The following is a 12,489-nucleotide window of genomic DNA, read 5'->3' on the forward strand; positions in this document are numbered from 1 at the left end:
AAATCCTCCTCTGTATTATTGATATTTTGGTGTGAGTACCTTGTGACAGAGATTGTACGTGACAAAGCCAGAGCGATGAAAAACATGTTTCATTATCTTAGCAGCACTGTCGCAAGGACTATATAACAAAGAGCTGCTGCAGTCTGAGTGTGTTTGAATGTTTGGGGAGAGCGGAGCTTTTTTTTTCTATAAGCTGGAGGACTTGGGCTCTAACCCCTGTGGATTCTCTGGGAAAACACGGCTGCCAAAGCATTGCATCACTCACCCCACCGAACCACAACCCCAGTATCCTCTCTGCAGCCTGCTCTCCTGAGAGAGCCAGTAGGAGTGTGTGTGTGTGTGTGTATGAGAGAGAGAGAGAGAGACATGGAGTATTGCAACAAGAGTCTACCCACACATACTGAATCTCAGCCCAGCTAACTTCAGTCATGTAAGAAGTCCACATAAGTTAGACTCTCACAGAGCATCCTGTTAGTCACAGTATGCTGACAGCTACAAAGAATGAAGGATAATCGTGAATGCTTCAATATGGCCTATTTGTGTGACAGATTGTGGGCTTACGTGTGTGTATGTGAGAGAGTGTGTGTCTGCGCGCCTGCTTTGTTCTGCTTGCCGACCAGGTTTTATCTACAGGAAGTTCAGGCCGACTGAGTCTCATGTGAGCCATGCTTCCCATGACCGCCTACCAAAGCTGTGCTGATATAATGCTTGGTAGCGGCAGAAAAGGCTCGGAAGATGACTCTAAATAGGCTCCCATTACAGTTGGAAAAACAAATGAATACGATCATGCAAATGAGCTCCGCAAACCCTGGCAGTAATCATGATGACGTGACTGCAGTCAGATCCCGTGTAAGATAAATACTCCTTAATTCCTTTTAGCAGTGCGGTTTTTCTCTTGTTGTGGTTGCAAAATCTCAAGTCCCTCATGGTTCTGATTTGTTTTCCTTTTAGCCTTTGTGGTTTCATACATAAAGGGTCCTACACACATAGCTTTCATGCCCCAGTCCACATGGTTTGCTTATGTACAGCTGTTACATGGTGCAGAAGGTGTTCCCATGGCCTCCTGAGTCATTGCAGGTCGACTCATTTGGGTCTCCTGGGGTCTGTGGCTATGTGACTGTTAGTTTTATCACTGAATGAGCTGCTTTAATAAGGTTCAAACAAAACCTTAGCAGCTGATCCTGGACTGACAGACAATCTGGGTTGCCAGACCATGTGAGTGACCTCATGATTTACCATTACATGGCCTAAATACCATAGGTGTGAGGGATGCAGGAGGATGAATGCAAGCATTTGTGGCCCAAAGTCCTGCACGTTTAACCCCTGAACTTACCTCATGGATCTCAGGATTAGGACACTGATCCCTGATTGGCTGACATTCATCCCTTGGCTTGCAGATGCTGTCACACCAGCCACAGAGGTGTCCCTGATCCTCCCGACCCCAGCACTGGGAACAGTCCGAGCTACCCACACCACAGTTGTACACTTCCACTAGATGAATATGGCAGATAAGGGAGAGACATAGAGGCAATTACTACTGTGAGAAAACATTACTGAACTCTGTTTGCCTTGACTGGTCAACTTAATGTACACTCTTCAAGGTATTTTCTTTTAGAGCTTTTATGAAGCTATGGGCTGCGTGCCCTAAATAAATAGCATAGGGAGTTAGAGGATGATATATTCACAGCTATAAAAATAAACCAGTAAAAAAGGAGAAAGAGCTAGAGGAGTGGAGGAGAACAAAGCCAGGGAAAACAGATGATTACGTTCATGTTCCAGTGTGCCTCCCAGTGAGAACTCCCATTTGTATCACCGCATGTGCATCTGTGCAGCTGACTGTGTGCATATTGCAGTGCGTGCACGCCTGTATGTGTGTGATAAAGTGTGTGTCATTTTAAAATTTGATGACACTGCATGTTCAGAAAGCGACCGTCTTGCCTGTTAACAGCACGGAGTGTCTGGCAGTGGCCCAGGGCTGTTGTTCACATGGTAGACACATGGATTGCAAACAGCACATCTGGGACTGGGATAGGCAAAAACTGGCTTGTAGCTGCACTATAGACAACACTGCCAAGTTCAACAACACACGTCAGTTTTCATCATCTCACTGTTGTCATGGAGCTCAAACTATATTTGCTACAATACATGCGGACATTGCTTGAGAGAGGCATTGATAACACCTTAAAATTGCAGCTCACTATGTTCTCCAATCATTATGTGTAATTAGACGGTAGCAGGATATAACATCATGGTAAATTACTGGTTGTTGGCAAATTATGTGTTGTAATACACAAACTGCTATTACTGCAAGTGAAAGGTAGTCGCACACTGTTTGTCCCTGTAAGGGAATCTTTATTTTTCTACGGATTTAATAAAACCCATCAATCTCATGAGAACACATCTGGGTATGGGTGAAATGCATTCTGGGAGCAACAGTGGAGGCTATGTCACATCTTTTTTCTTGTTGTGGCGGGGATGTAATTACACTGCAAATACATGAGAGGTGAGCAAACAAATGTAATGGAGCAGAGAGCTGTGTTTTCATCTACTCCTTTCTTTTTATTTTTTTTCTGCATGTCTACATAATTATGGGTTTTTATATCTTACCTTTCATAGGCTGGGGGCTGTCAATGAATACATCCTCTCGATGTCTGATAAAGGCTCCTCGCCTCCTCAGGTTAAGGTGGTAAATCTGACTCCTCTGATTAGTGGAAAGCTAAATAGACAGGGCGGAAGACGGCATCAGCAAAAACAGGTATGTCCTCAATGTTCTCGTGTCTTTATTGTATGTAATTTTGCTTCCACTTAGTGATGCTCTAGATAATCATAGGTTTCTAGCCAAGTCTTAAACAAGGGTTTAAAATAATTACATCAAAAACAAGTTACAAATAAGCGTTAAAGCTAACAATAATGAACCCACTGAACCAGTAAATGCACAGTAGATGCGCCGGAGCTTTAAGCATGTTTATTCAGACTTGGCAAACTCGCTCATTTCTGGTAGGTCATCGTCTGTACTTACCGTCACTCCACTACACTTGACAGTCGTGCTGTTCAGCCATGTGGCCTCATATCGCTGCTCTGTTCCAAAGTCACACTCCAGCTTCTCATTCTGTTATGCAAAAACACTTACTTTAAAAAAAAAAGTAAAGCATTTCAAAAACAGCAGAAAAAAAACCTAATAACATGCTGTTCTCACTGTCTCAATCACTGTCTGGTAACAATTGACAACTCGGAAAGAGAACCAGGAAACTGAAATAACCCACAATAATTGTCCCTGCCAGGGAAAATGTGATCTATTCAAATTTCATATTCATAAACATCTGGACTCCCACATCTCAGCAAGTCATCTGGGAGTCAGAGTAATGAATATGAATTCATTCTTCACAAAATGAAAGCCCCGAGTTTTACTGAGCCAAGATGTGTGACGTTAAGATCGTAAAGAAGCTCAGATAGGTAAGAGCAGTAAAGGATAAGTGCCTAAAGTGGGAGAAGTAATTTGTCTGTGAATCCAGCCACCCTAAATTGGTCTACTTTACTCAGTCTCTCCAGGCCTCTGCTATTTCGCTGTACTTTTTGACACCGGAGAAGCTCTTTTTTTGTGTGTGGGGTGGGGGGGCACTTGCAATGAAATGCTACTGAAAGGCTTCCTGGAATTATGTTCGATCTGAACTAATATAACAGCAAACAAACTTGTAACCTCTTGCTTGTTCATTAATGCTTCAGAGAGGCTGTGTGAGACCGTGTTTAAACATCCTTTAGGTTTGTCCTTACGGAGAAGTGTGGGAACCAAACTGAAATTCTAAACAAAACCCAGAAGGATCCGAGCGATGGTGATGCTTTGGGGAGAATGAATTTGACTGGCAGAACATTTCCTGCTCTGCTGACTTGTCGACAATCTGAAGGCATTAGTCAAACAATGTCAGTTTGGATAAACTTTCATAATAAACAGCGTGAATGGCCAATCACATTCACGCTGCCCTAAGGAAGAGTGTGTGTGCGTGCGTATGCGTGTGTGTGTGTGGGGGGGTGTATGTGACTCAATGTCTGTCACCATAGCAACACACCAGGAGACGGCTTGAGAGGCCAGCCTGGGTTAGGCGTGTGACTGACCACGCCTGGCAACCAGTCAGCACTGGAATTTTTAGCAGATACCAGTTGTGTCCTTATCAGCGATGCAGGATCGGCATCTGGCTGGCTCCATGTGGATTAGGAATGAGAATAAGAGTTTGAACAACTGATCTGGAAGGACTAGCTGAATTTATAATGAGCCCATGCAAAATAAAGCCGCTGCCTTCTGTGTGTGCGTGCTGCCTCAGACCGACTGCACATTGTACGCTGTGCTGACAAAGACACAACTCAGCGAGTCACCAGAGGCACGGTGGGCCCAGACAGCTGAGCAGCGAGCAACTAAGCATAAAGACAACCGCTCATTCTTCATTTTTTAATCTCCGTCTTACAACAAGCAGATCACTCCAGTTTTACTCACTCGTTGACCCAAATCACAACACACAAATATCCATCTGTGTTTAACTCAGCTTGAAGCAAACACACCATATGCTTGTGTTTTATTCCAATCATTTTCACAACACGCAATTTGGACAAAGTCCAAGTCCAGCTCTATAGCTGGAGGCTGTGTGTCATACCTCCTGGATGTTGCTGAGGGATAACGTGAAGTCTTGGACCATTCCTGATGGCGATGGAGGAACCTCAGAGGAAACCAGGCTGGGGCAGGAAGCGGCATTCTGTGGTGAAGAGGGAGGAAGTGACATATAGGAGTTAAAGAAAACAATAGCTCCAATGCACACATCCGTGCCTCAAAATACCTGTCCTGTTTATCTGTATGAGAAGGAAATGAGAGGGTGAAGCCTTCCTCTAAAGGAAACAACAACAGCTTCAAATAGAGAGATGATGAGGGATAAGAAAAGCAGACCCACCGGACAGTGCGATGAGCTCAGCAGAATGGGAAAAACCCACCTCATCATGTCAGTCTGACCTACATCAAAATAACCTTTTTACAGGTTTAAAAAGAGCCTTGAATTTTAATTATAAAAACTGGCTTAAAAACTAAGAGTTTCTTGTGCTTGGCTTGTTTATTTATCAGTTTCTTGGGATCTGAAACAGCACACCCGACTGGGATTTATTGCATTTGTACAAAAAAAAAAAAATGCTGTGATGTCTTTATTACATCAGTTGTCTGCTTCTGTTGGGGATCTTGTGAAATAAAGGCGAGTGTTAAACATTCATGATCATACAAAACTTAAACACTGCTGACCAGCAGCTGACCACAGGACTGAGTCACATCCTTTCATTTTTTAACTGGAACCAGTTGTGTGTGCCCCGAGGCCCAAAGTCTGCTGGGCCAAGCAGGCCATGGGATCTGGCTACACAATAAATTTACACAGGGGACAGAAATAATACAGTGGCTGACCTCGAAGGCCTTGATAATGTCAGGATTATGTCCAAAAGGACAGTGGCTGGGGAGCTTCAATTGGCTTCAGCAATGCTACACTTGAAGCTTTAGATAAATTTCACACTTTTACAGCCATTTCATTCTCTTGTGCCAAACATGTTACACGATTTGATGATTTGTTTGCTTTAACAAAATACTTTACACCCTACGGGAGCTGACATTGGCAAACATACAGTTTCATTTGTACTGTACAGGCAAGCTGCAAAATAAAGGGCTATAGAAACCTACGGTGGAAAATGTAGGCGTTAATTTAACTCTTCGCTGGTATCAAGCAACCAGTCAAATTACTTCCAGCCCAAATCAAAGCACAGCAACTCCATTTATCCTCTCAGACAAACATTTCAAAAACAGAAACTTAAGATGCCTGGTCTGAGTTTCTAAAACCAAACCCTTCTGAGACTTTATAGCTGGTTTCCACATTCGTACGAAGTGTAATTGTGACACTTGTAACATCACACTGAATTACCACATCATTACTCTTGCCTAACCCGTCTGGACTCAGACCATTACAGAACACTTAGTGTTTTTGGACAGTGGAGTCTGGATTACTACCGAGGCTCTGATTACTAGAAAACTTAATATCATGAGCTCCTCGAGGCATCTGATTGGTGGATTAAACACATTACTCACCTCAAGCAGGTTTTGATTCACGTCATCTTTACTGGAGACGCATAGGTGCTTGTTTTGGTCCCAGTAACACTTCCACCTTGTGCTCAGGCAGCTCATACATCTGTGACACACATACACATAAAGAGTTGAGAAACAAGGACAAAATATTGCCAAATCAAGCCTGTTTTCGCCTCTGTACAATTACTCCCTGTGATCAACTCCAATTCAGGGAAGAGTGTTTTTCAAAAGTTTGGTTTGTGATTCATTTGGAGAGCAGTGCAGAGAGACAGACCTGATTACAGGCATCAAAGTTTAGCTTTAATAAAAGGAAGTAATGATTAGTCACATTCAGATGCATTCATTCCACAGTTACAACACAGCCAGCAGAGAGGTCACACAGGGCCAAATCTGCTGAGATGAAACAAAGCGCTTCTCAATAAACACTCAGACTGGTAAATGATGATAAGATAAGATAAGAGATAAGATAAGATAGAACTTTATTAATCCCTCGGGTGGGTTCCTCTGGGAAATTCGACTTCCAAAAAGCACAGCAACGACCGAAGTTACAGTTACAGAATTGTTATATATATATATATATATATATATATATATATATATATATATATATATATATATATATATATATATATATATATATATATATATATATATATATATATATATATATATATATATATATATATATATATATATATATATATATATATATATATATATATATATATATATATATATAGATTTATAAACACATTTACTGAAGATTTAATGATCAGCATTACATTCAGTTTTACACAGATGATTGTCTGATTTGACAGTTTAAAGCAAATTTAAAGCAAATGTTAGAGGTAACATGTTCATGCATAAGAGTTCACATCCTTTGATCAATGAACACACCAATCGTGTTAAAAAGGCAATGCTCAGTGGCTAGAGGATCTGAGGGCTGACCACAGCGACCTCCCTGAACAGGGTCCAGTAACCATCACAGTGGCAGATATCCAAGAAAGGGTCTCCAGTATGAAGAGTTGGACAGCACCAGGGCCCGACATGGTTCACGCCTACTGGCTGAAGAAGCTGACTGCACTCCACGAGCGTCTGGCAGCACAAATGAACCAGCTGCTAGTTAACGAGAGACACCCGGAATGGCTAACTGAAGGCCGGACGGTCCTGATCCCCAAGGACCCCAAGAAGGGACCGGTCCCCTCCAACTACCGACCAATAACCTGCCTCAGTACTACATGGAAGCTCCTGTCAGGCATCATATCGGCTAAGATGAACAGGCACATGGGTCAATACATGAGCGGGACACAGAAAGGAATTGGCAAGAATACCAGAGGCGCAAAACACCAGCTACTGGTAGACAGAACAATCAGCCGAGACTGCAAGACCAGACTGACCAACCTGTGCACTGCCTGGATTGATTACAAGAAGGCCTATGACTCAATGCCCCACAGCTGGATACTGGAATGCCTAGAATTGTACAAGATCAATGGGACCCTAAGAGCCTTCATCAGGAACTCAATGGGGATGTGGCGTACAACACTAGAGGCCAACTCCAAGCCCATAGCACAAGTCACCATCAAGTGCGGGATCTACCAAGGAGATGCTCTGTCCCCACTGCTGTTCTGCATAGGCCTGAACCCCCTCAGTGAGATCATTAACAAGACTGGCTACGGATACCGACTACGGAACGGAGCAGTTGTCAGCCACCTCCTGTACATGGATGACATCAAGCTGTATGCCAAGAGTGAACGAGACATCGATTCACTGATCCACACTACCAGGCTATACAGCAATGACATTGGAATGTCGTTCGGACTGGAGAAGTGTAGTCGGATGGTAACAAAGAGAGGGAAGGTAGTCAGAACTGAGGGGATTGAACTACCAGAAGGCAACATTGCAGACATAGAGGACAGTTACAAGTACTTGGGGATCCCACAGGCGAATGGGAACCATGAAGAGGCCGCTAGAAAAGCTGCAACCACCAAGTACCTGCAGAGGGTCAGGCAAGTCCTGAGGAGTCAGCTGAATGGTAAGAACAAGATCCGGGCCATCAACACATACGCCCTGCCCGTGATCAGGTACCCTGCTGGGGTAATAGGCTGGCCAAAGGAGGAGATAGAAGCCACTGACATAAAGACAAGAAAGCTCCTTACCATGCATGGAGGGTTTCACCCCAAATCCAGCACCCTGAGGCTGTACGCTAAGCGGAAGGAAGGGGGCCGGGGACTGGTGAGTGTCAGCACCACAGTCCAGGATGAGACAACGAACATCCAAGAATACATTAGGAAGATGGCCCCAACTGACCGAGTGCTCAGTGAATACCTCAGGCAGCAGAAACCCAAGAAAGAGGAGGGAGACGAGGAACCATCATGGAAGGACAGGCCCCTGCACGGTATGTACCACCGGCAGATAGAGGAGGTGGCTGATATCCAGAAATCCTACCAGTGGCTGGACAAAGCTGGACTGAAAGACAGCACAGAGGCACTAATCATGGCAGCACAAGAACAAGCTCTGAGCACAAGATCCATAGAGGCTGGGGTCTATCACACCAGGCAAGACCCCAGGTGCAGGCTGTGTAAAGATGCCCCAGAGACAATCCAGCACATAACAGCAGGGTGCAAGATGCTAGCAGGCAAGGCATACATGGAACGCCATAACCAAGTGGCCGGCATAGTGTACAGGAACATCTGTGCCGAGTATAACCTGGAAGTCCCGAGGTCAAAATGGGAGATGCCCCCAAGGGTGGTGGAGAATGACCGAGCTAAGATCCTGTGGGACTTCCAGATACAGACGGACAAAATGGTGGTGGCTAACCAACCGGACATAGTGGTGGTAGACAAACAGAAGAAGACGGCCGTAGTGATCGATGTAGCGGTTCCGAATGACAGCAATATCAGGAAGAAGGAACACGAGAAGCTGGAGAAATACCAAGGGCTCAGAGAAGAGCTCGAGAGGATATGGAGGGTGAAGGTAACGGTGGTCCCCGTGGTAATCGGAGCACTAGGTGCGGTGACTCCCAAGCTAGGCGAGTGGCTCCAGCAGATCCCAGGAACAACATCGGAGATCTCTGTCCAGAAGAGCGCAGTCCTGGGAACAGCTAAGATACTGCGCAGGACCCTCAAGCTCCCAGGCCTCTGGTAGAGGACCCGAGCTTGAAGGATAAACCGCCCGCAGGGGCGTGCTGGGTGTTTAAAGTTATATATACACACACATAAATACAGAGACAAATATAAATAAAATATACAAAGGGGATAAATAGAATAAATAGGAATAAAAAAATAAAAATACAAGTGAATTGCACATTTCAAGTATTGAGTCTATTGCACTGTTGACTATTTACAAAAAGTATTGCACAAGGTATTGTACAGTGAGGTGAAGAGGCACTACAGCTTAGTTGTTCCCCCCTCCTTTGTCCTCCTGTTTCCCCTCCCTCTCCCCTCCAGAGAGGAGTTAAACAGTTTGATGGCGTGTGGGACAAAGGAGTTTTTAAGTCTGTTAGTTCTTGTCTTGGGGAGAAGCAACCTGTCACTGAACAGACTCTTCTGATGCGTGTGTGAGCATGCTGTTGCTTGTATTTATATCTTTGTGAGATCAAGTCTGAGTGTTACACTGCCTACGTGAAGATATTTTGGCAACTAAAACCATCAGCAGCTTGTAGAGTCTATACAATTCATACCCGCTGATCTGAGACAAGCCCACATGCACAGGTTAAACATGCACAGCACTTGCAAACTGTTGGGTGGGCGTGACTCGTCTGACAGCTGAAGATGTCTGTCTAGGTGAAATAAGATTTGGCTGGCCAGAGCTTATAGAGAGGTTTTTATCTGCTGGACCTTGGTTGAATTTGAAATGATCAGTCTGAATTCTGGTGAAAAGAACAAAGTCAACAATAAATTTATCATACTAGCACATGCTGCCAGTGTTTGCAAAGCCTGTCTTATTTTTTAAAATTGTCAAGCAACTATTAAAACACATTGCATTACTGTGATGAAAATAGTTTATGCACATATATGCTTCCTCCGGCTGTATACTTAGAATACAGCAGCACAAGAAATGGATTCTAATTTAGAGAAGAAGAAAAAAATGAAAGAGCTTTATATTTGTGAACAGTTTTTCACTAAAATCAGCTTAGGGATAGCAAACACACACACACACACACACACACACACACACACACACACACACACACACACACACACACGGTAGAGCAGTTAGAAAGTGTAAGGAGAATAAAAACACACAGCACAATCACTCTTGTGCTTATTTGCACACTCTGAGTTTATTGTACAGTAGAAGTATCTCAAATATCTGAAATTCTTTATATATTCTATTTTTTACACATGTATTCATTCATTACTTTTTAGGACTCTAGTACCTTGCATGCATGTATTTTCTTGATCTTTTGGCCTTACGTCTACTTTTGTGGTGTATTTGTGTGTATTTGCTGCTGCAACATGGCAGTTTCGTTTTAGGGATTAACAAAGTAAACTATTTACAGTCACTGTATAAATAAAATCCCCTCTTCCAATTTTAAGCTTTTTAACATATCAAAGCATAATAAAAATATTCTTTAGCAGGTTTTAAATTTGCTTGTTTACAATCTGAGATGAACCACAGCACACGATATATTTAACTGGGTCATATATAGTTAAGACAAATGCAGAAGTAGTGTGATACAAACACTACCCTCACTGCTAAATGGACTCGATTAACTGATCACCAGCAAGTGTGAACACTTCTTATAAAAGCAGACGCTTTGGTAGAGTTTTTGCTGGTCTGGTTCATTCTGGTGTGTGTTACCATAATGCCAAGGAGGAAACATGAGCAATGATCTTAAAGAAGTGACTGTTGCTGCCCATCAGTCTGGGATGTGTTATAAGGTAATATCCAAACAATTTCAAGATCATTATTGTGCAGTGAGAAAGATTATTCACAAATGGAAAACATTCAAGGCAATTGCAAGTCTTCCCAGGAATGGATGTCCCAGCAAATTGGACTGACGTGGACCAACAGATTCTACAGGCCTCAGTCAGGATGTTAAATGTTGAAGTTAATTATGGCACAATTAGAAAATGGCTGAATAAGTATGGCTTGTTTGGAAGAGTAAAAGCCTCTTCTACTCTACGAAGAACAAGGGAGCACAACATAGGTTTGTAAACTCACATCTGAGCAAACCGCAAGACTCCTGGAACAATGTCCTGAGCAGAGGAGATGTTTAACCATGATGCACAGCACCACATTTAGTGAAAACATATCAGAACAAACACTTTATACAAGCTGTCAAGTATGGTGGTGAAGGGTAGATGATTTAAGCATGTAGTCCTCTTTATACCAAAGTATTCTAGAGTCAAATGTGAGACCATCTGTACACCAGATAAAGCTTAACGATAGGACAATTGTCTGAAGTACAGCAGCAAATTTACAACAGAATCGGTGGATCAGAAAAGAATCATGTTGTTGCAATGGCTCAGTCAAAGCCCAGACCTCAACTACATTGAAATCCTGAGGCAGCAACTTAAGAGAGCTGTGCATAAATGGTAAGGCCTTAATGAAGTGAAACAACATTCATTTATACTTGATAGCTACATGTTTTGATATTTGCATGTTTACATATTTGAATGTTTACACCTGCACTTTCAAAGCTGTAATAATTATGTGTTGAATTTGCCTAGTTGGTTTTCCTGCATTTACCCAAGTCTAGGATTTCCTGGCTTCTGATTGGTTAGCGAGGTCACACTGGGGCTGAATTCAGAACCACATAACAAACCCTCACATTACAAAGTTATTGGTTCTACAAGTTGTTAAATCATGGGTGTGTTTAATTCCCCCCACACTGCTTCTGCACAGGGTGCACTTTTTTGTACAATAACACAGAACAGGGGCGTAGAAGATCTGCTTTGATAATATAAGTATATCTTACATATATGCTATATTTCAAAATAGAAATTTCTCTTAGAAAATGAAAAGTTGATTTATATGCAAAAATACACATGAGCCTTTCTTGGTCCAGTGTAAGAATGAACAGTGATATTTGGCTATGAGGCAGTTTTAGTTTTGAGACCATTTAACATGTAGTCGAGATGATACAGGGTGGTGTTTGTGGATATGTGGATATTAGGTCCTTGCTTTCTGTGTACAGAGTAGAAATATGTCTTTTCAGATGAAGTGCCTAAACTGGAACATCTCCACTGCACATTATGAGCATGAGTAAAGTGTGAGTCACTGCGCTGCCTCTGGGAAGAGACAGATGTCCCACACTAGGAATGATAGTGCCTCCAGTGATAACAGCACTCTAAGGGAGTTTCTAGATTGGGGGGAGTGAAGTGGGTGCAAGAGGATGTAGATATGTAATTGAAACATGTGTGTTCTGATTAAAAGCAGACGGACCC

The 12,489-nt window shown here is 42.9% G+C and overlaps 1 protein-coding gene across 1 annotated transcript in view; it reads right to left on the reverse strand.

Annotated features, from left to right (window-relative positions):
* plxnd1 (plexin D1) overlaps positions 1 to 12,489 on the reverse strand; it is a 74,544-nt gene that overhangs the window by 35,841 nt on the left and 26,214 nt on the right. Inside the window, exons 8-12 of the mRNA XM_085345629.1 lie at positions 6,101 to 6,200; positions 4,644 to 4,742; positions 3,020 to 3,109; positions 2,608 to 2,716; positions 1,334 to 1,491 (exon numbers count right to left, since the gene is read on the reverse strand). Of these exons, the coding sequence (XP_085201755.1) occupies positions 1,334 to 1,491; positions 2,608 to 2,716; positions 3,020 to 3,109; positions 4,644 to 4,742; positions 6,101 to 6,200 (556 nt within the window). The remainder of the gene's footprint in view (positions 1 to 1,333; positions 1,492 to 2,607; positions 2,717 to 3,019; positions 3,110 to 4,643; positions 4,743 to 6,100; positions 6,201 to 12,489) is intronic.

Source organism: Diplotaxodon limnothrissa, linkage group LG20, assembly GCF_057381915.1.
Source record: "Diplotaxodon limnothrissa isolate DT_005_m linkage group LG20, D_limnothrissa_male_GT1.1, whole genome shotgun sequence".
NCBI classification, from domain to species: domain Eukaryota; kingdom Metazoa; phylum Chordata; class Actinopteri; order Cichliformes; family Cichlidae; genus Diplotaxodon; species Diplotaxodon limnothrissa.